Raw genomic sequence first — 22,168 nt, 5'->3', positions numbered from 1 at the left:
TTGTGCAATAGAAAACACGCTTTTGCAAAACAAAGCTAACAGACAACATTTTATTCATATGCCGCTTGTGTTTGCTAAGCATCTGAACAGCCACACATCAGGAAAGCAGGCCAGTTAAAAAACAAAAAAAACTGGGAAAGGCTTGTGGCAAAAATAGAAGCAGCCAAGCTCAGAGCAAAACACAGTCACTTGGTCATTTTGTTCACTATATCAGGGGATCTACTGTGGTCGAAGGAGGTGTGCACTATGTCAAATGATAAAGCTTCTGCATGCTCTCAGTTTTCTTTTCTTTTTAAAATTTATCTGAAAAAATGAGTTTTCTTTTGAGACAATCTTAGGAATGGTGGTTCATCCTGTCCCTGAGTTTTATTTATAAAAATATGTATATACCTCCCTTTCAGGTCTGGGTGGCGTAAAGTAATATAAACACATAAAGACACATTTTTGGATTGAGGCATAACAAAGAAACTACAGTTCCGCTTCTTTTTGCAATATATAAAGAACAATCTCTCTCTCTCTCTCTCTCTCTCTCTCTCTCTCTCTCTCTCTGTGTGTGTGTATATATATATATATGAATAAAAGTTATTACTGGTTTCTGAAGATAGAACAGTTGCTCAACAACACCCTCTCTCAGTAAGCCTTGTTTTGTTTTAATAGACTGAGCTGATTTGTTTTTTTCACAGCTGCATTATTATCATCCTTATTTTTAAAAGAATAAAGTTGTGTTTACCTTCAGAAACGGAACATTTGTGGCTATAGCCTGCCCTCCATGCAGTAGAGAAACTCTTATCTTGAAAGCCACCTTTGGTTGGCAAATTGCATTCCTTGCTCTCTTTCTCCTACCTACGTCTTCCAAAAGAATAAACAAATTACCTTCAGCCCCTCTTAACTGTAAGATGATATAAGGTGGTCAGTTATTATGAGCCTTTTAAAGGGACTCTTGTTCAGCTGTGGTGGAATTAAATATAATTTTCACAAATAAAATTACTAGGTACCCCCCCCCAACATTTGCAGAGATTCAGATTCCTGTACAAAGCTGGTGAGGCTAATGGAGGTTCAGTCTGCTGGGTCTGCCTTCCCAAACCACATAGGTCCTATAAACTGAACGGAGCTGCTGTAGATTGCCTTTGTTCATATTAAGGTGCCATTATCTAGGCAGAGTGCTGGCTGCTCATCTCATTTAAAACTAGCTGGAATGGTAGTACAGCAGGAATATGTAAGTACCCCTTGCTTCATTCCCAAGTGTGGCAAATAAGAGGACAGGATGGCTTTGCTTCTTAATAGGTGGGAACCACTGAGCGAAAAATGAACCCCCCTTCTCCAAACTCGCTAATGTGTACTAGATATGAAAGGAGACAGGAAACAAGGAGTGACTGCTTAGAAAGGAAGAATTATTATTTAGGAATTGCTCAGACTTGAAAGGGTTTTTAATATTTTATCATATGTAGTTGAATATTTCCAGCTTCTGTTTATTTATAGCATTCCCCCACCCACACGCTCTGCTTTGTAAATGATTTAACAATGCCAAGGATAAAATGATGCCACAAAGGAGAAAGCCATTTCTCTGCTTAAGGAGCTTTTATATATTCATTATGTAGATTAGCATTAAATGAACTAAAATGCTTTAAACAAAATAAATAACTTAAGCCACTGTGTTACAAAGGCTTACACACACAGAGGTTTAATTTTATGTATATAAAGCATCTCTGTGACTTAAGTAGGACTACTCCCATGTGTAAAGTTAACTACTGGTGTAAAACTCTGCAAAATGAGTGCCCTAAGGCCCTTTCCCTCTTGCTATGGGATTTGAAGAACTCTCATTAAATCAAAGGGAGTCATTTGCATCCTGCTAAAGAGTAGGCCCATTAAAGAAGAGCAAGAATAAATTTAAATGAGCAACATAATACGTTTTGGAAATGTGCTTAATGTTTCTTTACATAGATATGGGCAAGCAGAAGTTTTATATGTGTGTGTGTGTACATATGGGATGATATGGTGCTATTATGAATATTGGTATCGGAGCAAGCCCCACATACAGCAAAACCCATTTATAGATTTCCACCTGCAAGTTTTAGATATAATTTTTGCCTTGATGTATTTCATTTATGTTTAATTTAACAGAGATTGGAATCTTGTGCCAAAAATAATGAGTATTATTCTTATTCCAAAATGAGCACCGATGTATTCTCCCCCCCCCCTTATTTCTGCACCATGGTAGAAATGACTGAAAAAAATGAGTGAAGTGCCATTTTTTATAAAAATGTTATTTTGTAGGAACCTTTTAAAGGCTTCAATAGTTGCCAACTCAAAATATCAAGGGACACAACTTGCAGCAGTGTACTGAATCATTTTCTGCATAAAAACGATGCATCGATTATATTTTGTTAAAGTGTAATTAGGCCTGGGCGATATAACGATATATCGCCCCGGACTGATATGAGGGGCAGTCTGTGATGACTGCTTCACTCAGCGGTATATCGCTGGTGAAATCGACACCGCTGCAGAGTCCCTCTGCTACTTGCCAGTGGCAGGATGGAGGCTCCGTTAAAGTGCTCCCCCCACCCCCATCTGAAGGAGCCCCGATCCTTCTCCTGCTTGTGTGCAAACCAGAGAAACATGGGCGCTCCCCCAGTTGGAGAGCGGCAGGCTTCACGCTCCCCAGCTGAGCAGCGCCGATCTTTTTCCTGCTTGTGTTCAAAGAAGTCCCCGTCTCTTGCACTTCACTGCTCCGTCCCCAGTGCAGGGGGCAGGCGAGCTGCCTCTTTCTTGGGGAATGAGGGGCGAGTGAGCTGTCTCTTTCTCCTGGGAGAAAGAGGTAGCTCTCCTATACTCCCCTCCCCACCGGCGAAGGCAGAGGGAGTCCTGTAAACAGAAACTGTCACATAGCACCTTTCTGGGTGCTGCTTCCAATGTGTGGAAGATGGTGCCCGCTTGCATGTTGCCCTTGTTGCTTTTGAGGGCTGAAGTTTTATCGCTTTTTTCTGCAAACTCAAAAAGTGTTTTGTGTGCGTTTTCAGCATTTGATTATGTAGCAGGAAGCCAAATTTATTACCGGGGCAGTGATTTCTGCCTAAAATATTTAAGGATATGACAGTATAGAGCATACTGATAAAACTTTGCTTATCTGCTTGATAGGCAATATACATAGGTTGCATTGTTCATAGCCAATTCTACTAAATTTCAGAAGATTATGAACTAGTGGGTTGTCATGAAGGTTTAGATGCTTGGCAGGGTAAGCTTTGCTGCTCAGTGTTGCCTTTTGTATGCAAGAAACTTGATTTTTGTTAATTGTTCATTTTCCTATGAAGACTTAATAATAAAGGCAAAAGTATTGATGCATATTCAGTAATCCATGTACCAGTTTATAAGCCTGTTTTAATATTATTCTCTGAAGCAAACTGGGGGTAGAGTTTTTGCTCTACTTGAGTGGGGAAGTGAGGTCAAAATTCAAAATACCACTGAATTCTGATTCCTTTGAAATCAGTCTTAATCAAAATATGTTTCTAACTCTGGGCATAAACCTCTTCAGTACATACCCGTAAAACCACAGCTGTTCTAAACTTCTCTCTTTTACTTGTTTATTGCTTTTCGAAATTTCATTTACAAAGCATGAAAACAATAAGCAACCTCCTTGTAATATTTAAATAATAATATGTTTATATTATTTAATATTACAAGGAGGTTGCTTATTGTTAAGCAAGGAAAAATAACTGTGTTATCTTTCTTGATAGGCTCCGTAACTGACCTGGAGACTTAAAATGCCAAATCATTTTTGTGTGTGTGATAGACAATGGCCAGAGGATCTAAATAGCTTTTTGTGTTCTGCAATAAAGCTTGCTTCTGTTTTTGCTAGAAGTAAAAGCGGGAGATGAAGGTATTCTTTTATTGAAGCAAACATGTGGAAAATTGCACTAGATTGTTATAGTAGAGAATATCTCCCCTGAAAGGAATGAGGTTCATCTGTAGGGCAAACCCTTACTGTGTCACTGCATTGGGGTTACTGCTGGACTCTCTTGCGGTCACTGCAAATAACGTCATGTCCATCTAAGCCATTAGAGCCGTGCGAGTGGCACATTTTCTCATCTGTAGTGTTATATTCTAAAATGTCACTAGGCATTAACTCTGTCAATGGTGATGTCCTACCACCTAGAGATGAACCCTGCCTCAAGATGATGTTTTCCACTCCAGTGCCACTCTTACAGCAATTACTGGGTCATTAATATCATTGCATGCAATTAGTGACAGTAGACTGCACACAAGGAGTTTGCGATATTTTTTTCCACACACCCCCTCCCCACAGGAACTTTTTATTCTAACCTTTTTATTAAGAGGGGGAAAGGAGGGGAGAGCTTTAGCAAAAAACTGTAGAAGATTTAAGGGGATGCAGATGGAAATCATTGAGGGCAAATCTGTGGACAGATAATATCTTCCCAGGCTCCCTTAAGGCAGCCATTTTCCCATGGGCAAACCCATGCATCATTTAGAACAATTGGTGTAACTCAAATACGAATTTGTTTTATCCATTTTTTGCTCAGCTGAAGGTTTAAGAAAATATCATAGGGTTAGGAAGTATTTCTTGGACTCTTTCCAAGCTTGAGGTATATAAATATATAAAGAGAGAACTCTCTCTAGTATGAAGAAACGGCATGTAGAAATGGCAGGTTTTTCCATTGGTTTGTTTATAGAAAACATATATAGCGGATTTCAGCGCATAAACTGTGGTATTGGTCCTACAGAGAGAGAGGGGGGGAGAGAGAAAGAGAAAGAGAAAGAGAAAGAAAGAAAGAAAGAGAAAGAAAGAAAGAAAGAAAGAAAGAAAGAAAGAAAGAAAGAAACAGAAGCTTGATGATTCCTTTTTATTGTGTCAGTGTGACTCAAATATATTCAAAGGCAGTGTTTGTTGCACAGAAAACTTAAGTCAGGTATAAGATGTTCAGAACAGATATATTGTGGGAGCAGGTTGATAATGCCGTTTTGATAAATGCCACCCTTTCCTGTATGGCTTTGGCTTAACCTTTGCATCGTCAGCCCGAGCTGCAACCAACATCTTTGCCCATCTTATTCTCTATTTCCTGTCCTGTGTTGTTTCTACGCTGTCTATTTTAGACACCAGCCCTTGATGGTGATATCAGGGAACAATGGTGCGTAGCATCCTCTATGGGTGGTGGTTTGGGTGGTGCCTCCACCAGGGTACCTTAGCTGTACCTGATAGGGTGGTAAGCTCCCACTGTGGCAGGAGGCAACAAGAGTCCTGGAAAAGAGGTGTTTCAGGTCATAGTGCTCGCAGCATTGAGTTTTCTTGATCCAAAGCCCTGCAGATCCCCTGTGAACCTTGAGGCCCTTCAGCTGTACTCAGCTTGGCTAAAATGAGCAGTAAGCTTCGGATAAGGAGGTGTATCTGCTGGGTTTGGATGTCTCTACCCAAAAGTAAATGCTTCATTGTGCCAATAAAGGCCTTTCCAGGTGAGAAACATACAAGTTTAGGGGAAATCCAGATTCCTTTCCCCTTAAGCCTAGTGCCTTCCCTCCATTCCTTTTTCATTGTTTTTTCCCTGGATAATGTATCTTTTCCAGCATTTAAAAGAAAGGAAATTCCTTTGGGGAAATGTGATTCTCCTTTCCCCTCTTCTTAGTCGTGCTTGCATTTGTGAAAGCAGTATGAGCAGAGTCTGCATGAGTATTTGCAGATTGCTAGGGCCTGTGATACTTATTGGTGAGCAGTGACATACTCGCTGTCCTATATCTGCAAAAAAGGGGGGGGATATGGGCATCAATACCAAGTTGTGCGCAGTGGTGAGACAGTACGGGAGAAAAGGTAGATTGACAGAGATTTGGTCAGGTTTTAAAAGTAAATTAATTATTTTTTTTAAATGCTTTGAATTTACAAAGACGAAAGAGTACATTTCCACTGGAATCGGCGGAACATTCTGCTTTTATTCTGCTGCTCCACTTCTGCTGCTCCACTTCTAAAAAGGGGATTGACCTTCTTTTCAGCAAAGCTACTTGCTTCCACGTGCATTGTGGGATCAGAGAACTTTGGTGTTGACTCTCGTGGGAGTTTTGCAGCACTATCTCTTGTTATGAGCACAATTCTGGTTTTTCTTCCCATCTCAAAAGGCTGTGAAAACATTCCCAGGAGCAATTCCTGATAGAACACACTAACCGAAACAACAAGAAAACTCTTAGCTGCAATGGAACATTTGGATTGTGCAAATTATCACTCTTCATAAAGTAGACTTCCAATTATTATTATTATTTAAAAAATTTTTTAAATTGTGTGTGTATGTGTGGCATTTAGGGGACCATATGGAGGGCAAGAAAAAGGCTGCACAATAGATTAAGCTAACAGGTGTCATTGCTGTGCAGGCTTTGCTAACATTTGTGGAAGCTGGTTATTGTGTAGAGCAGAAAACAAATACAGTAGCACTTCAGCTTACGTTACGTTACGTTACCCTTGGGTAACGTAAACTTTGGGTTGTGAAAGTGGCAAGCCTGGAAGTGTTTCGCCGCATGTGCAGAAGTGGTCTACCGCCGTGCGCATGCGCAGAAGCAGTCTACCGCCATGCGTGCATGTGCAGAAGCGGTCTACCGCTTCTCCTCCGGTTGCAAAAACCTCAGGATCTGGCTGGACTTCCGGAACGGATCCCATTCACAACCAGAGGTACCACTGTACAGCCCTTTTCCTGGGGTGAGTCTCCATAAAAAAACAACAACAAGGTTTGGCTGTAAAAAAACACACAAAAAACTAGTGAGACCATTGTGGACCTGGGGGTATGAGCTGTGGAGCTCTAACTTGAATTAGTGACACCCTATACAAATAGTTGCACCCAAGACACCCAGAAGAAATAAGCTACCATGTTCTGGTCTCCCTGCCTGGCCTCGTGCCACTGAATGAGCATCTTGAGATTCAAGGGGAGAAAACTGTTAGCTGAGAGACGTCCTGTGCTTGCAACCGTAACCCTTTTCCAATGAACACTGCATGCATTTCTTCATGTAATGGAGGGCCAGGATGGTTCTGCTTGACTAAAATGGGCTCCCCCTGTCGTGTGGAGGATCCCGGCATGGACTGCAATGTACACATGGAAACCCAGTTCTCAGAGTGAAGGTGGGTGGGAGGGGGCTATTCAGGAGAAGAGGGCTCATGATCACTGGTCTTGTCATGTTTACAGTCTTAAGAAAACATGTGACACACATGACAAAGGGCATGGAGAAGTAGGTGATTGTTGGGTGGGCTTGTAGGTGGTGGTAGGGCATCAGCTGGAGGGGGTCCCTGGCACGGGCATCCCTTGTACTGATGGTCTCAGAAGTATGGAAATATGTGAATTGTCTGGACCTTCTGCATGGAAGGAATGAGTCCTCTGGTCCTCAGCTCCCTGGTTGCATGTGCATAATGTTAAATCAGCAGTAGAAATGTCTTCTTTATGAGCAGCAAGACCTGTGTTGCTTACCTCGTGATACCATTAGAAAGCACTTTGAATTCAGGATTCAGTATAATTTAAAATGGCGTGTTGCTTATTTTTGTTAGTTAAACAAACAAGGAAAAGCGCTCCTTCCCCAGCGTAAATTTGACATGGATCAACAAGCACAGCAATGGAGCAACTCAATGTGCTTAAAATGAGTTTCTTCTGCATCTTCCAGGCTCTCGAAGCTCTGGGATCAGAGGATTGGTGTAAGAAAAAAAGCAACTTTAATACCATTTAATTAAAAAAACACTGTGCTCAGATCACCACAGCTGGTTTATGTGCAGTTTCTAGTTGTTCCAGAAACAAGCACCTTGATTTGTAGTTTTTCAGTCTGTGTGGTTCTGGGTATTTTTAAATCTGTCTTGTAAAATTAGATAACACATGTGTAAGAAGAAGTAATTACTTGATGCTTTACCAAGGAAAGCATTTAATGAAGGTAAAAGCAACTGGCAGCAGCTACGTTATAGACATGCAATCCCATGGCAAGCACACACACTTCTATTTTTTGTTAAGACCATGTACTCAGTAATCCTGTGAATTCACATTAGATCAAGCACAGCTTTGCATCAAGAATAGTTCTTTTTGCTATAACTGTATCTAAAGCTTTGGTGATCCCCCCCCTTAGGATTCCTGCCCCCTTTTTTTACTGATCTGTCTTTTAAGGATAGCATTTGCTGAAATTTGGATAATAGCCCACATTTGCAGGTTGCCTTAGCTTTTAAGAACCTTAATTTTTAAGAACCTAAATTCTTGAAAATAGGGCTTTAACTATCTAGAGGAGCCTTGACAGTTCTTTGGATGACATGCCGCTCGGTTGTAATGATGCGGAAGACAGTAAGATGAGGTGGGTTGAGGATAACAGCTAGAGTTGGCTCTCCCAGGAGAAGACTTTGTTGACCTTGCAGCAGGTTCCTTGGCATGGTAACTTTTGTCCTAGCTGCTCTTACTCACATATGTACTAAGCTCAGAGAAGCTATACCTCTGTGTAAACAGTTTCCAAAAACCTGATTGATCTGATAAAGAGGACTATAGGAGGAGACAGCACCATTCAAAGCACTGCCAGCTCTCTTAAAAACAGTGGCGTAGCGTGGGTTGTCAGCACCCGGGGCAAGGCAAGTAATTTGCGCCCCCTAACCCGTGGATTTGCCCTAACCCCCAGATGTTGCGCCCGGTGCGGCCGGCCCCCCTGCACCCCCCACGCTACGCCACTGCTTAAAAACCTTAGTTCTTAGGCCAAGACACATTACCACCACCACCCTGTGTGTGTGTGTGTGTGTGTTTAGGGTAGTAGGTGGTTAAAGTTTTAAGCTTTGTTATCCCACCACTGCCAATAATAGGTTTATATCCTCACAACAATTATCGAGAAGCAGCTTGTGGAACTAAACCAACCAAATATATAGATAAAGTACCATGAATGCTTTTGGATGGTATTTGAAATCCAACAGCTCTGATAAAAGTGGGACATTCCATTGTTTGTTTGTTTCGCACAGTGAGCATTTTTGGGTGCCGCAATCTCTTCCTGGGAAAAAAAGCACCTTTCAAGGCTATGATCTTGTGCGTGTCATGTGACTCGTGTAGGAGTGTGGACCTGGAAAACCACGTCCCATTTACTCATCTGGGAGTGTGTGATATCTAGAGTGCAGTAGTTATAGTATTGGACAAGGACTTGGGTTCATATCCTCACTCAGCTATGGAACTCAGTGGGTGATGGGTCAACTTAAGCTCTCTCACAAGGCTGAAAATAAAATGGAGGGGAAGAGGGGCATGCACACAGAGACCAGTACAAAATTTAAAGCAATTAAATTGCATTTCAAGGCATCAGTATTTTTTCTTATTCAGTTGTACATAGTGGTTTTACAGGGCTGCTTTTATAGGGTAGTGCAAATAAATAGATCCTCCATTTTTTTTAACATCGAATCTTAACTGATTGCTTGAGTTATGCTAGCTTAGCCCAAAACATTTAATATTAAATTTTAAAAGGGGGAGGGATTGTGGTTGAAGTGGACACCATCACCCAGTGCTTAAAAATACAATCGGCAGCTGATGCCTAGGACCTGTGGTTTCACTGCAGTACATTCCTCTTGCTTTTAAAAAGCAATTTTGCATTCTGTTTGGAAGAGGGGCATGTGTCTTGATTTTGTGTGTGTCTTTGCTTTATTTCTAATCTCTTAGTGAATGAAAGGCTGTATCCAGGCACAAATCCAGCAGCTTAATTCTCCATCTGATTAGAGCAATGTTACTAACTTGATGGGTTGAAAACAGCCAAGATCCAGGCAGTGGCTTAGCCTCCCGGGAGGCAGAGTAATAACAATCAAATGAAGATGTATTAAAATGTAATATTACTTGCGCTCCATGGGGACTGTATGGAAATCATAACCCAGAAACTTTCTTGTCTGTCTGTCTCACTGATTTCTTTTCCTCTGCATTTAGAGTGAGCCCACTTCATTCTATAAGCAGGGGTGGCATAGTTTTTGAAGCGTATAAATATGACGAATCAAAACTTGGTTTATAGGATTTTCAGTGCTTTTAATGTAAGATTACCCTTTGAAGGCCAGACTTTTTCAGCCAAGTAAAATGTTCCTTGAGCTTGAAACCATGTTTAGAATAGTATTTTAGAATTGCTCTGCATTGCCCTCAGATTTTTAATTGTGTTTTTTAATTGTGTATTTTAAAAAAAACAAAAACAAGGAATAATCATGCACGCCCTGCTTTCTTTATAGAAATATAATTCCTGTAAGTTCAGTGTATACTATACAAGTTGGAATATTGAGATAAAATAACATAACAGTGACAAAAACATGTTACACTAGTTTATTCATGACATTGATGTTTTGTCTCTATCTCTGGGCGATTTACAGAAATAAAAAAGCAAGCACAAAATTTAAATGATAAAAATACCAAAACCAATTTTAAATCAAGACAGCCAAGGTCACAACACAAGCACTGCAACTAAAACCAACATAAAAGCAGCAGGGGGAATATCTCAGCCTGCAGAAATCCGAACTCACCAAGCAAAATGCAGCCTAGTGAGTACATATGTGGCCAGTTTTGCTAACTTACATGGCCAGCAAAAGCAGCAGGTTCGTAAAGTCCTCAGTGGACTGGTATTTATTTATTTAAAATTTATATCCCAGCTATCTGCCTGAAAACGAAGCACTCCAGGCCGGCACAACTGTATCCAACTATCTAGAATACAAACAGTATAAAAAAGAAACTTCAGATCATGTTCCGAGAGCAGAAACCGTATCAGTCACAGTGATATGAGACTGGCCTTGGCAGAGTCAGTCACAAACAAATTGTGTAGGAGACAATAATGGGAAAACAACCTTTTTTGTCTTCAGCTTTATTATTATTCTGAATTATTTATTTTCTTTAGTGTTCATTATTCACTGATTCAAATGGGCTTCCAGTTGTGGTTTTCTGCGTAACAAGTTTGTTGAGTAAACAATATTGAGATTGAGGTAAGAGATATGGATGGATAGGTCAGTTGGTTGGAGCGTGGTGCTGATAATGCCAAGGTTGCAGGTTCAATCCCCATAAGGGACAGTTGCACATTATTGCATTTCCGAGGGTTGGACTAGATGATCCTTAGGATCCCTTCCAACTTTATGATTTATATATATATATATAGAGAGAGAGAGAGAGAGAGATTTAAACATGGAGAGATGTATTTGTTTTTATGTCAGTGAAAACCTTACTGTTTCCTTACATGGACTAGAAATGGCTCCAATTTCATAGAAAGGCAAGCTAGACCTTTTCATCCATGTTGGGAGCCTGAGTTCAGCTTCTTTAGTTTGCTGGGTGATACCAGCAAAAGGAGGACAAACCACTGTTCTGTTCCTAAGTAACTGCAATTTGAGAGGGGGAGGGGAATTCATTTGACAAGTTACTGTGATAGTTCGGTTTTTATTATGGTGTCAACATTAGACCGTGTGATGACTGTCAGCTGCCCTGTGGTGAAGTAATGGTTTCATTTATACGGATGTGGTTAGTGGTCCTAGCTTGGGCCATTGGGTGGCGCTGGACTTAGTTTTAGCTCAGTGGAGTCAAGAGCTCCTTGTTGCTGTTCTGTTCTTCTTTCAGAGACATTTAATGCCCTTGTTGATATGTCCTTTAAGCCTTCATTGGAGAATGGCCTCTCAGCTGCGTTAGGGCTATGTTGGAGTCACTTAAACAAAAAAAATCTATATATTTAGCTGAAAGGAATTAATGTTTCAGAATATGACAGTTATATTTTAATAAGGTCAAACTATCTTGGCGTTTTCTCTTGTTGTTTATAAACTCCTTTTTCACCAGCTATCAGGAGCTCCAAACAACACACAAGAGTTTCATCCCAGGCAAATGCTGTCCAAGACAAGTTGATGACTGGGGGAAAAATCCAAATGCCTCCCTTGCCTGGTGGTTTTTTGACGCTGCAGTGCATGCCAAAACGGCACTACCATAAAAAGCAGGCAAATGAGGAATGCAGGAGGTATAGGTGCCTGGTTTTTATTTCAAGCCAAATTATCAATATCTCGATTACCCAGAGAAAACTTAACTCCGAAAGGGAGCTATTGGCTGCAGCAACAAGAGATTTTCTGTTGCTTAATAGTCAGCACAAAGCCTTTTCACTGCATCCTCATTTGCCAACAAATGTTCAACAGTCCTCATGAACCTAGTGTTCCTCAGGGCCATCAGGGACTTAGGCGAAATCAGCATTGCAACTTTGATTCTAAAGAAGTAAGGCATGCAGGGATCCTTTAGGAGCGCAGCGGTATAACAACTCCCATATTCCTTTTGTTACACTAGTTTTGAGATTTCGTCTTCTGCAGCGTTCTTTGCTGTGTCATACAGAGGTTAAGCTGTGAATTGTTTAGGTTGCATTGCCATTGCCTAGATCATGGGTTAAACAAGATGGTCTCTCTCTTTTTTTTACAGTGTAGAAAGACACCGACTGCAGTCTGACTCTATTATGTTTTAATCTGCAAAAGGCAGCTAAAGGCAGTTTAGCTGAATTCCTGAAGCTTAGTATTAAGAGCAAGATGGTCACTGTTTATTTGCTATTTTCTCTACCGAAGCTCTATTTCAGTATTTCTGTATGCTGTTGGCCAGTGTACAGATTACAAGGACAGAAACAAAGAGGTCATAAAAAAAAAACCACACAGCAAAAGATGCATTTGATTTATGTCCCAAACTGGTTCTTAGTATTGATTTTTCTTTTCTCTGAGGGGGATAAAAAGATCTCAACAAAACAAAGCTATACATCTCCATTATTTTCCGAGCTTGGCCCCGCAGATGTGCACAATTTTCCCAAGCCAAATTTCTCACTTTAAAAATGCACATGCAAGGAGTCAGAAAACGGAGAGGTGAAATTTGGCCAGCTAACATTTGTGTGAGATGGAAAGCCAGAATTAGCCCAGGATGCCTGGGCAAGCTCAGCTACAAGGATAATATGAGAGGGAGCTGCGAGAAGGAAGTTCATGTAGTGAGGAATTATGTTACACCCACAAGGAGGGCGAAATAGAACAAAAGCAGGAACTAGATCAAAGGGAAGGAAAAGATTCATAGTTTTTGCAGCTAGTGAGAAGATTAGAGAAAGAAAAATATCAACATGGGGCTGGGAAGATACTTAGTGAAAGGGGGTCCGGGAGTATGAAGGAACTCAGGAATGTATATAAGGTACATCTTTCTAAGAAAAAGAAAGAGTTATGGGGCCATATCTAAATTAGATGAAAAGGAGATTCTTCTTAGTACCAGAAGTGCCGCTTAATTGCTTTTTCTTCATGGAAACCCCCTGCAAGGACTTTCATGGCCTTTCCCTTTCCTTTAATATTTTAGTAAGTTACCAGATGTTGTTGCAAATGTGCCTTGGAAAGGCTATAGAGCACTAGGGTAGGAGAAAGTACTGGGGGGAAACCCCCAATAATGTTGATACCAGATTTATTAGGGCTATAATCAGTTAGTAATATTAAAAGTTGTCATGGCGTTATTCATCAAGATAGATAGTCTGTGCAGCTATTTCTGCTCAGTGCATGAAATATTGTTTGCCACTTCAAAATCCTTGCGATAGATAAATAATGTCCGTTCTCGAAGTCCCATGAATTAAAATGGGGAACTGCAGGTTCCATTCAGCCCATTCCTGCCTTCAGAGTATCCCTGCCTTGCAACTTGATAATTAAAATACCAAGAGCTAACCCAGCCCCCCCCCCAGTCAAATCCCACTCTTCTTGCAGCTTTCTTGAGCAATTTGCCAGTGACATCTTCCCCTCCCTTTTGGCTCTCAGCTGATCAGCAACTTCCCCTAGAATTTGGGAGTGTGCATTGGTCTCTGGGAAGAGAATTTGCTGCAGTGGGATTTTTGCCAAATTCTATTTGCCCTTAAGGGGAGATGGATAGGTAGAATATCTCCCTGATGAGTTAGGCAAGCTAAGGAAGCAGAAATGAAAATCTGCCTTTGAGTCTTCATTTTGTCTGTTTTTGCTTGAGTTTGTGCATCAGTTTGTTGAAAACGTAGTCTTGGGAGTTCATAAAGCAACCTGGGCCAGTTTCCCTGCCCTTCAGGTGAAGGCAGAAATGGAAATACAGTTGTACCTCGGGTTACATACGCTTCAGGTTACATACGCTTCAGGTTACAGACTCCGCTAACCCAGAAATAGTACCTTGGGTTAAGAACATTACTTCAGGATGAGAACAGAAATCGTGCTACGGCGGCACGGTGGCAGCGGGAGGCCCCATTAGCTAAAGTGGTGCTTCAGGTTAAGAACAGTTTCAGGTTAAGAACGGACCTCCAGGACAAATTAAGTACTTAACCCGAGGCACCACTGTAGATGCAGATGGGTTTAGTCCAAGTGATATACGCGTACAGGTACTGAAGTACACAAATGAGCAACTGCAAATTCTGAGTTGTGTTTTTTTCCAATCGGTAGGACTCTCTGGCTTGAGAGGAATGCAAGTTACTTGCTCTGCTGAGGCTGGCAGCACTCTCTTTTCTTTCCAGCCAACTCCCAGTTTTTCAGGGCAGTGTAGGTGTAGGTGTGGAGAACTGTCTACTCTTTCAACCAGTGGCATAATAACAAGACAGCCAATTGTTCATGAAAGAAAAGTGCCTGGATAAGTTAGAAACCCGATAATGCGTTCCAGCTTTAGGTATACAACACAGCCTGCTCTGTTTGCCTGGCTGTCAAGCGTTTCACAACTTTTTCTGGGTAAACCTGAACAGCAGGAGTGAATTTGAACAGATAACATCTATTTTCAGGTACTCTTGCTTTGTGTAACTTCACCTGGTGGCATCCTGAAATTTTTCACTCTTGTGTTTTTGTTTTTTTCAATCAGCAACATCTAATGGATCACTGGAAGGCCTGGATAACCAGGAGGGAGGGGTGTGTCAGACAAAAGCCATGAAGATCCTAATGAAAGTTGGACAAGGTAAAGACCATCTGTGTTTTTCATCAAACAACTTTGATCAGCCCCTGGGCCCCATTGAGTGTCTCAGCTTCTGCTAATAAGGTGAAGCAGCATGAAACAGCGGAGTCTATATTAGTCTGCCTTTCTTTGGATTCTGAAGGCAAAGCCTATTTTCTGCACCTAAGTTACTGACAGATTGTACAGGAAGAGAGTTAATGCAATAAGATCTCTTCATTGGAGAGCTCTCCTTGGAAAGAAAGGTCACCCATGAACAACATGTGCTGCAGTTATTCTTGCTTGCGTTCTGAACATTAAAGCACAGTTTCAGAGCTCAGAATTATTTAAAACAAATGAAAAGGAAAGGGGGCTAATGCTCCCTTCATTTGCTTGTGGCAAATCCTCCCTAAAGAAGAGAGGGTTTTGTTCATTGTCCTTTTCTCATATACAGATAACCTATTGTGCAGAAAAAAACCTATTCTTTCTAATTAGAGGTTGGTTTAGTAGTCAATCAACTTGCCTGCTATGCTGAAATGTCATCTGCAAAGGTTTTCCTGCCAATTTCAGGAATCCCCTTCATTTTCTGCCACTAGCTTCACAATCTAAATCTCTGAAATAACTCTATAGCTTTTTCTCTCTTGCTTGCTTTAAAGGAGAAAATTACATTCTCATATCTTCTTGTATTCCTGCATAAAGGATCTTCTGTTCAAAGCCATTCATGCCTCGTGAAAATTGATAACCAGCTTATAAAGCACATTATTGTTAGTTTGTAGTGAATCATTTGTGTTGTTTCAGTTCCCAATTCTGGTGGGTCCCCAAATAATGCTGATCCAACTAAACGCCCGGAACAGGAAGCTGGTACCAACGGGAAAAGCTCTACAACAAGTCCCTTTGTAAAGGATCATGCAGGTAAACAGGAGAGCTTTTAGATTTTGAAGGAGGTGATTTTTAAAGGCTATTTCTTATACATTTTATCTCCCATCGTTAAGGGTTTATTAAATAATAAGAAACAATAAAAGCAAGCATTTGCATAGGGAGGAGGAAGCATGCGTACCAGTGTGTGAGAGGTCAAAGATCATGACTTCTGCAGAAGTAAGCCTCTTCATTTGCATTTCATAGAAATGGAATGGTTCCATCTGGAAATACTGCTGACTTCAAAAAGAAGGGGAGAGAGAGAGAGGCAGGAATCGAAGTAGTTATAACAAGCTTACCAGAAGAGATGAGTTGGTGGTCATTGGTTGCAATCCAGTTCATGGTTAAGCACACTTGACTCAAGCCTAATTGAAGTCAACTAAAGGATCCTTAACTGAGCACTAGATTGTAGCCATTGCCTTCTGGCAGTATTTATGAAGAGTTTATCATTAGCACTTATCAGGCTTGCTTTAAAACATGTATAATTACTGCTGTCATCCTCTGGCGGATCACATTGGCACCCTGAATAACTCATCTAAGCAATATATAATGACTGAGCTGATTCTTGGATGAGTATAAGACGAGTATTTATCTTAAATGTCAGAATGACAAAAATAGCAGTAGCAGCCATTGAGGTGGTTCACGGGGTGAAATGTATCCAGCAGCAGCACATCTATGGAGGGGGAGCAACCTTTCTGCTCTTACTTCTCTGAAGGTGGCAGTAGAGGTATGGGATATTGCATAAACGTTGTGCAAGGGGTATGGCCATCACGATGACATCAGCCACCCCCACCTATGGCTGGGCAAACATCTCAAGACAGCCATGGGATTGCATAGTTCTGTCTGTGTCATCCCATGTCTGCCTTGCATTGGTAGGAAGTCCCCTTGTCCGCTATTGCCATCTCTTTCGCCTCGCAAACCACCGCATGGGCCACCACTGTAAGACCAGTTTCTTATCTTTATTTCACTTGAATGAGGAAGAATAGTGAGGGGAAGTCAGTGAGGAGAAGAATCTCAGACTACACTGACTCACAGTCAATTGGCTTCAGTGCCATCGTTGGTTTTTGTTTTTTTTAATAACTCCTTAACCTGCTCACCATTATTTGCCATCATGCCATTAAATCTTTTGCTCGTCAGTTACTTGAGCAGGCATCAGCAATTTTGTGCTAAGGGAGGATTTTTCTACCCAAATTTAGCCTCCACAGCAATATTTTCTCTTGAAAATAGGCATCAAGTTGCAAGAAAACCTATTAAATGTTTTCTCAGCGACAAAGCACCAAATTTGATTTAATTTAAAACATGCTTGCTGTGTGAGCTCCAGATCAGTTTGCATCCTTGTTACCGCTATTCTAGCTGCAGGTACGTGGGAATCTTGTTCCCAGCAAAGCCCCCTTGCTACCAGCTATGACCAGCACTCATCCCTGCTGGCCTCTGTAGATCTAGTGGGCTAAACTGCTCCACTGGATTCTACACAGAAGGGCAGGGCAGGTGCCCATCTCTGCCCTAGTAGATCTGTGTGAGCTGATTGACCCAGGATGAGGCTAGACCCTCTGAGGCATCCGTCTGAGGCTGTTCCCACCTGCCCTGTTTTAACTAAACCGTAGTTTAAAAAAACACAGACAACAAAATGAAGCAATATCTATTGGGGTCTCTTAGCATTTCAACCTGCTTTCCACCTGGCAACACAGATGCATCTGCAGACAGAGGTTAAGCGCACAATGGCAAAGTTTAGTCCAAATTAGTGTTTGAAAAAGAAAGTGGCAGGGGAACAGTGAGTCTTGAGAATTTCCTCCCCCACCCCCGTTTTTATCCCTATTAGCTGCTTTGAGCTGACCAACATCTGTTAAGACATGGTGTGCATCAAAGGCTGCCTTGTCAGTGCCAGTCCTTGCTGCTGATGGGTGATGATAGATGAAAAGAACACAGTGTGGTTTGGGAGCAACATAAAAGTGAGAGAAACAGACACAAGCGTCTTGCCGAATGTGAATGGCTGACTTGTGGCTGGTTGTTCCTAGATGTCTTGCGGGGTAATTGGTTTGTCAAAAGTTCAGTCAACAGTCAAGTCTTTCAGTGCTGCAAACTGGTGATGGGACAATGATCGTTTTGAACTTAGCTCTCTCTCGCTCTGTCTCTCCCCTCTGCCCCTTCCTTCCAACTTTATCCCTAGGTCCCAACTCAGATGGAAGCAAGGCTGGACATTCCAGTATCCTTGGTTCAGAGGTGGCCTTATTCGCAGGGATAGCTTCAGGGTCCATCATATTCCTCATCATCATCATAACTCTGGTGGTTCTATTGTTGAAGTATCGGCGGAGACACAGGAAGCATTCTCCCCAGCACACGACGACACTGTCACTTAGTACATTAGCCACCCCCAAACGCAGTGGGAACAACAATGGGTCTGAACCCAGTGACATTATCATTCCTCTGAGGACTGCAGATAGTGTCTTTTGCCCACACTATGAAAAAGTCAGCGGCGACTATGGACACCCAGTGTACATCGTTCAAGAAATGCCCCCTCAGAGCCCAGCAAACATTTATTACAAGGTCTGATGAACACTCAGCGCGGTACCTTTTTTGAAGCTCTCTCTCTCTGGTCAAAATGCTATCCGTGACGCGGGGGGGTGGGGTGGGGTGGGGGGTTGTGATGAGCCCCTGCGCTGGTTACTGGACCAGGCGCAGCGGAGGGAACGGCAAGCCCCACCCTGTGACAAGAGAGCCACGTTGAGATGGACAGCTTCCCTAGTCTGTAGAATTCCTGCCTTGGTGAACAAGCATTTACTTGGAAGCTGGAAGGATTTGCATAGAAGATACCTGCCCCCATTGCTGTACGTTCATCACCTCCGAAGCCATGTGCTGCTGGCATCCAGACACGTACGAAAAGCCCAGGGAAGATGGAGCAACTCACGGATGCTAATGGTTTTTAGGCGTTTGGGGAGGGAGTCGGAAGTCATCAAGCTTGAAACGCAGCCCTGTGACTTTGTGTGTACTCTTAAGAGCTTGCGGATTTGTCATACAGACCTGCTTTTAAGTAAGACTTTTTAATCATCCTTCTTGCTTTTATTCAGTCCCTGATGCATTTAACTTCAGTCGGGTAGCATTCTCCACACAAGCATTCATTCACACTCCTCAACCTACATCACTACTGGAAAGCATACAATTATTATTCTTTTATTTTTGCCATTCCATACACCATCCGTTTGTGGTAGCAGCCTCACTTGAATGATTAGTGCTTTTGGGATGGGTGGGGAGGGGAGGGTAGAACCGGGCTTGCTTAATAAAGGAATCTTCCGTCCCGAAGCTAGCTTGTCAGCAGAGCCAAGAATATGAGGAGGAAGGGCTGATCAACTGTCGTTGCCTCTGGAATATCAACTGGGCCAAGCCAGACAATTTAGGCAGCACAGCACTTTTGATATCTGGAGTTCTAGGAAGCAAGTTGGAACACACAGCAACACAAGCAGCTGAATGGGGTCTGCATTTGAAGGATGCCAAGGTTGTTCTCCAATAGCAATGTGCGGGAGAGAATAGTTCTCTCCCTTTAAAGTAGGACAAAGAGTGTAAGTAAATGGACGTGCCTGGGAGACAAGACAATAGTGATATATGAGGGCAGGACTGCTGGGGTACTTACTGTGCCAGCAATAAGATGTACAGCTTTGAACTAGCTGTAGCAAAATCTCGGTCTGCTTCAAATGACATTTCTTTTTCTTTCTTTCCTTCCTTCCTTTCTTTTTGTTGAAAAAATAAAAAAGCAGACTCCGCTGCTATGCTTATCACATTTTAATTAATCGCAGGACAGGGGAAATTTTGTTTAAGAAAACAGCAACATCTGACATAGAAAAATCACATGCTTAACAGTCAAGAGGGCTATAATTCCATCACTTAAAAAAAAAAAAGCATTCACATCTCTGAATATTAATCAGGATTTTATTTTTCCTCCAATCAAGCCTTGTTTCTGGCAGTGCATTTGCAAGGGAGTCCTGTACGCCCGACACTGCTGCTATCTGGGGTATTCTCTTTCAGAGTTAAAGCACATATGGTAAACTGCTTACAGTCCGTAAAGATGCAATACATTTAGACACACGAGAGGGAGATGTAAGGTATGACTTATTTATAGTAGGTGTATAGAACCCAAGGAATATAAAGTAGCAGATTTTGTTATGATTACTAATATATATATCTATATATATATATATCTAGAGAGAGATTGCACAGACTCTACACCAGAAGATGTGAAGTTCATCTGTGGCAATGCATCCAATCTTAAATTGTCAGCGCTAAAGCAAAATGACTGGGCAAGCCTTCTTGGGGGAGGGGGGGGGCGGAAATAGCTTCACTCCAAAAAAGAACAATACTGAGAAAATAACAAAGCCCTCTAAGCTGTCTTGCATAACTCGTAGACTAGGAGAGACAAGCCCCAAAATACCACAGAATTGGCGTAACTGCATCATGTATTTAACAACCTGATGTTCTGATGTGGGTTTTCTTTTTCTTTCTTTTTTCTGTGTTATGTCCCTGTTTTGTTCCCGCCCCTTTGCCTTACAAGATGGAGTCCATTCAGCTGGTCACAAAATACGGAGAGTTTCAGTTTAGAGTTTCTGCTTGAAGCATGGTTGCTTGTCCTCCTTCCCACCTCTTATACCCTGGGGGAGGGTGGAGGAGATCTACTTTTTTATGTGCTATGCAAAATAGATGTCTTTTCACATAGTCCTGTTACCATAGCAACGATTCACTTTCTGGACTGGAAAGAACATGTAACTACAGCATTTTAAGGTTCTCAAACCTCCACTGAGCACGTGCAAAAAAAAAAAAAAAGTACTGTCATAGAAATGATTACTCTCTGTATTTCCTGAACCTGAAAATGATGTTGGTCCAAGGAGAAGCAAAGAGGAAGGGAGGGTGGAAGAGAATCATGGTTCTGTGGGAGGTTACCATGGTAACCAGCTACAATACAGATGTAGTTCTTTCCTAAAGCCTTCCTTTCTGTGAATCCATCCATGAAAGATTTTTTCTTGTAAGTCATTAAGATTTGATTTGGGGGGGGAGGAGAGTTAATAGATGGGCCTGTTTTTTTTTGGTTTTTGTTTTAATCGAGAGTATGTTTAGTTGGTTACATTCTGATCATGTACTAAACTTTTCGAGGGGGAAATATTGGATGAATCAGTGGAGAAGGAGAAGAAGAAGCAACAACCTGCAACCAGTTTTAGGGGGGTGAGGAACAAAGAAAAGAAGAGCCCTGTGTATCTGTGTTGTGTCTTGTGCAGAATAATGACAATCTTACCAACTGTTCCTTTTAGTTGGTGTTTGGTTCAGCTTTGAAAAGTTACTGTAAATGCCTTGCTTGTGTTACCCCTTGAATCACCTAACTTTTTGAAATTTACACCATCATGTCTAAAGAGTGAAGATGCTGTAAATAAGTTCAAGATTTACTGTATATGGATTTGGGGTGTTACAGTAGCCTTATTCACCTTTTTAAATAAATATAAAATAAAAATACACATGGAAACGAGAATAAACATCTTTTCTTAACCAGATTGTGTATATAGAGCAACATTGGTTTTTTAATAAAGTCTAAGCGAGATGTTTTGTATAAAATCTGACTTTTGCTATGTATTTAGCTACAGCTTGTTTAAAGGCCGTATCATTCCCCCTTTGCACAGTATCCAGAAAAAAAAGATAAGGTATAAAAAAGGTTGCCAAATTGCTGCATATTTGTGCTGTAATTGTGTACCATGAATATTTATTTAAGAATTCCTTTGTCCAGTTTGTAAGTAACACAGTATTATGCTTGAGTTATAAATAATTTTTTTCTCTCTTTTTTTAAAAAACCTAGAGTGTCATAGATTTGAAATCTGCTTTTGTTCTACATTGCAGTTAGCCCCTTTCCAGAAAATGAAATCTATGAAAATTCACATTCCACATCTGTTTCAAACTGAATTTGTTCTTTAAAAAATAAAATATTTTTTTCCTATGGAAACAATGCCTTCTACGGATCTTATTTGGTTCCCCCCCTTCACCCACTTCAGTTTGGGCCATATCCACTGGGGAGTTTGGAGACACCCAGTTCCACACCCCAGCCAGGAGGAAGGAACCTTTGCCAGCAAGAGTGTTACATTCCATTGTGATCAAATTTACAAGTTCTGCATGCAAGCACAGCCTGGCCTGTGGGTGTCCTGAGCAGGGCGATGGATTTTATATTCCTTTTTGTACAGTACACTGCATTCTAGCTGTGCAAAAGTCAGGTGCTACACCCAACCAAGCCACAGGCTTTATCATAGTTCAGGGACACATTCCAACCAGGCAAGAGCAGTCAAGGTTGATACAGAGCAGGGCCAATGAGAACTCTGGTAGGGTGTGCCTGGGCTGGAAAATGAGGCTCAGGAAAGCTATATTTGGCTCCATGACCTGAGATTCCCTGC

The 22,168-nt window shown here is 41.5% G+C and overlaps 1 protein-coding gene across 2 annotated transcripts in view; it reads left to right on the top strand.

Moving 5' to 3' along the window:
• The window catches only part of EFNB2 (ephrin B2), a 56,770-nt gene extending 35,044 nt beyond the window's left edge, over positions 1 to 21,726 (top strand). The window contains exons 3-5 of one of the 2 annotated variants that reach the window (XM_083610981.1): positions 14,775 to 14,867; positions 15,639 to 15,752; positions 17,923 to 21,726. In XM_083610981.1, the coding sequence (XP_083467107.1) occupies positions 14,775 to 14,867; positions 15,639 to 15,752; positions 17,923 to 18,305 (590 nt within the window). In that variant the 3' untranslated portion in view covers positions 18,306 to 21,726. The remainder of the gene's footprint in view (positions 1 to 14,774; positions 14,868 to 15,638; positions 15,753 to 17,922) is intronic. The other variant, XM_083610982.1, reaches the window with a different exon arrangement.
• The last annotated feature ends 442 nt before the right edge of the window (positions 21,727 to 22,168 follow it).

This window comes from Podarcis filfolensis, assembly GCF_964270895.1.
Source record: "Podarcis filfolensis genome assembly, chromosome: 4".
NCBI classification, from domain to species: domain Eukaryota; kingdom Metazoa; phylum Chordata; class Lepidosauria; order Squamata; family Lacertidae; genus Podarcis; species Podarcis filfolensis.
The sequence above is the reverse complement of the archived record's forward strand: the minus strand, read 5'-3'. Positions and strand labels throughout refer to the sequence as shown.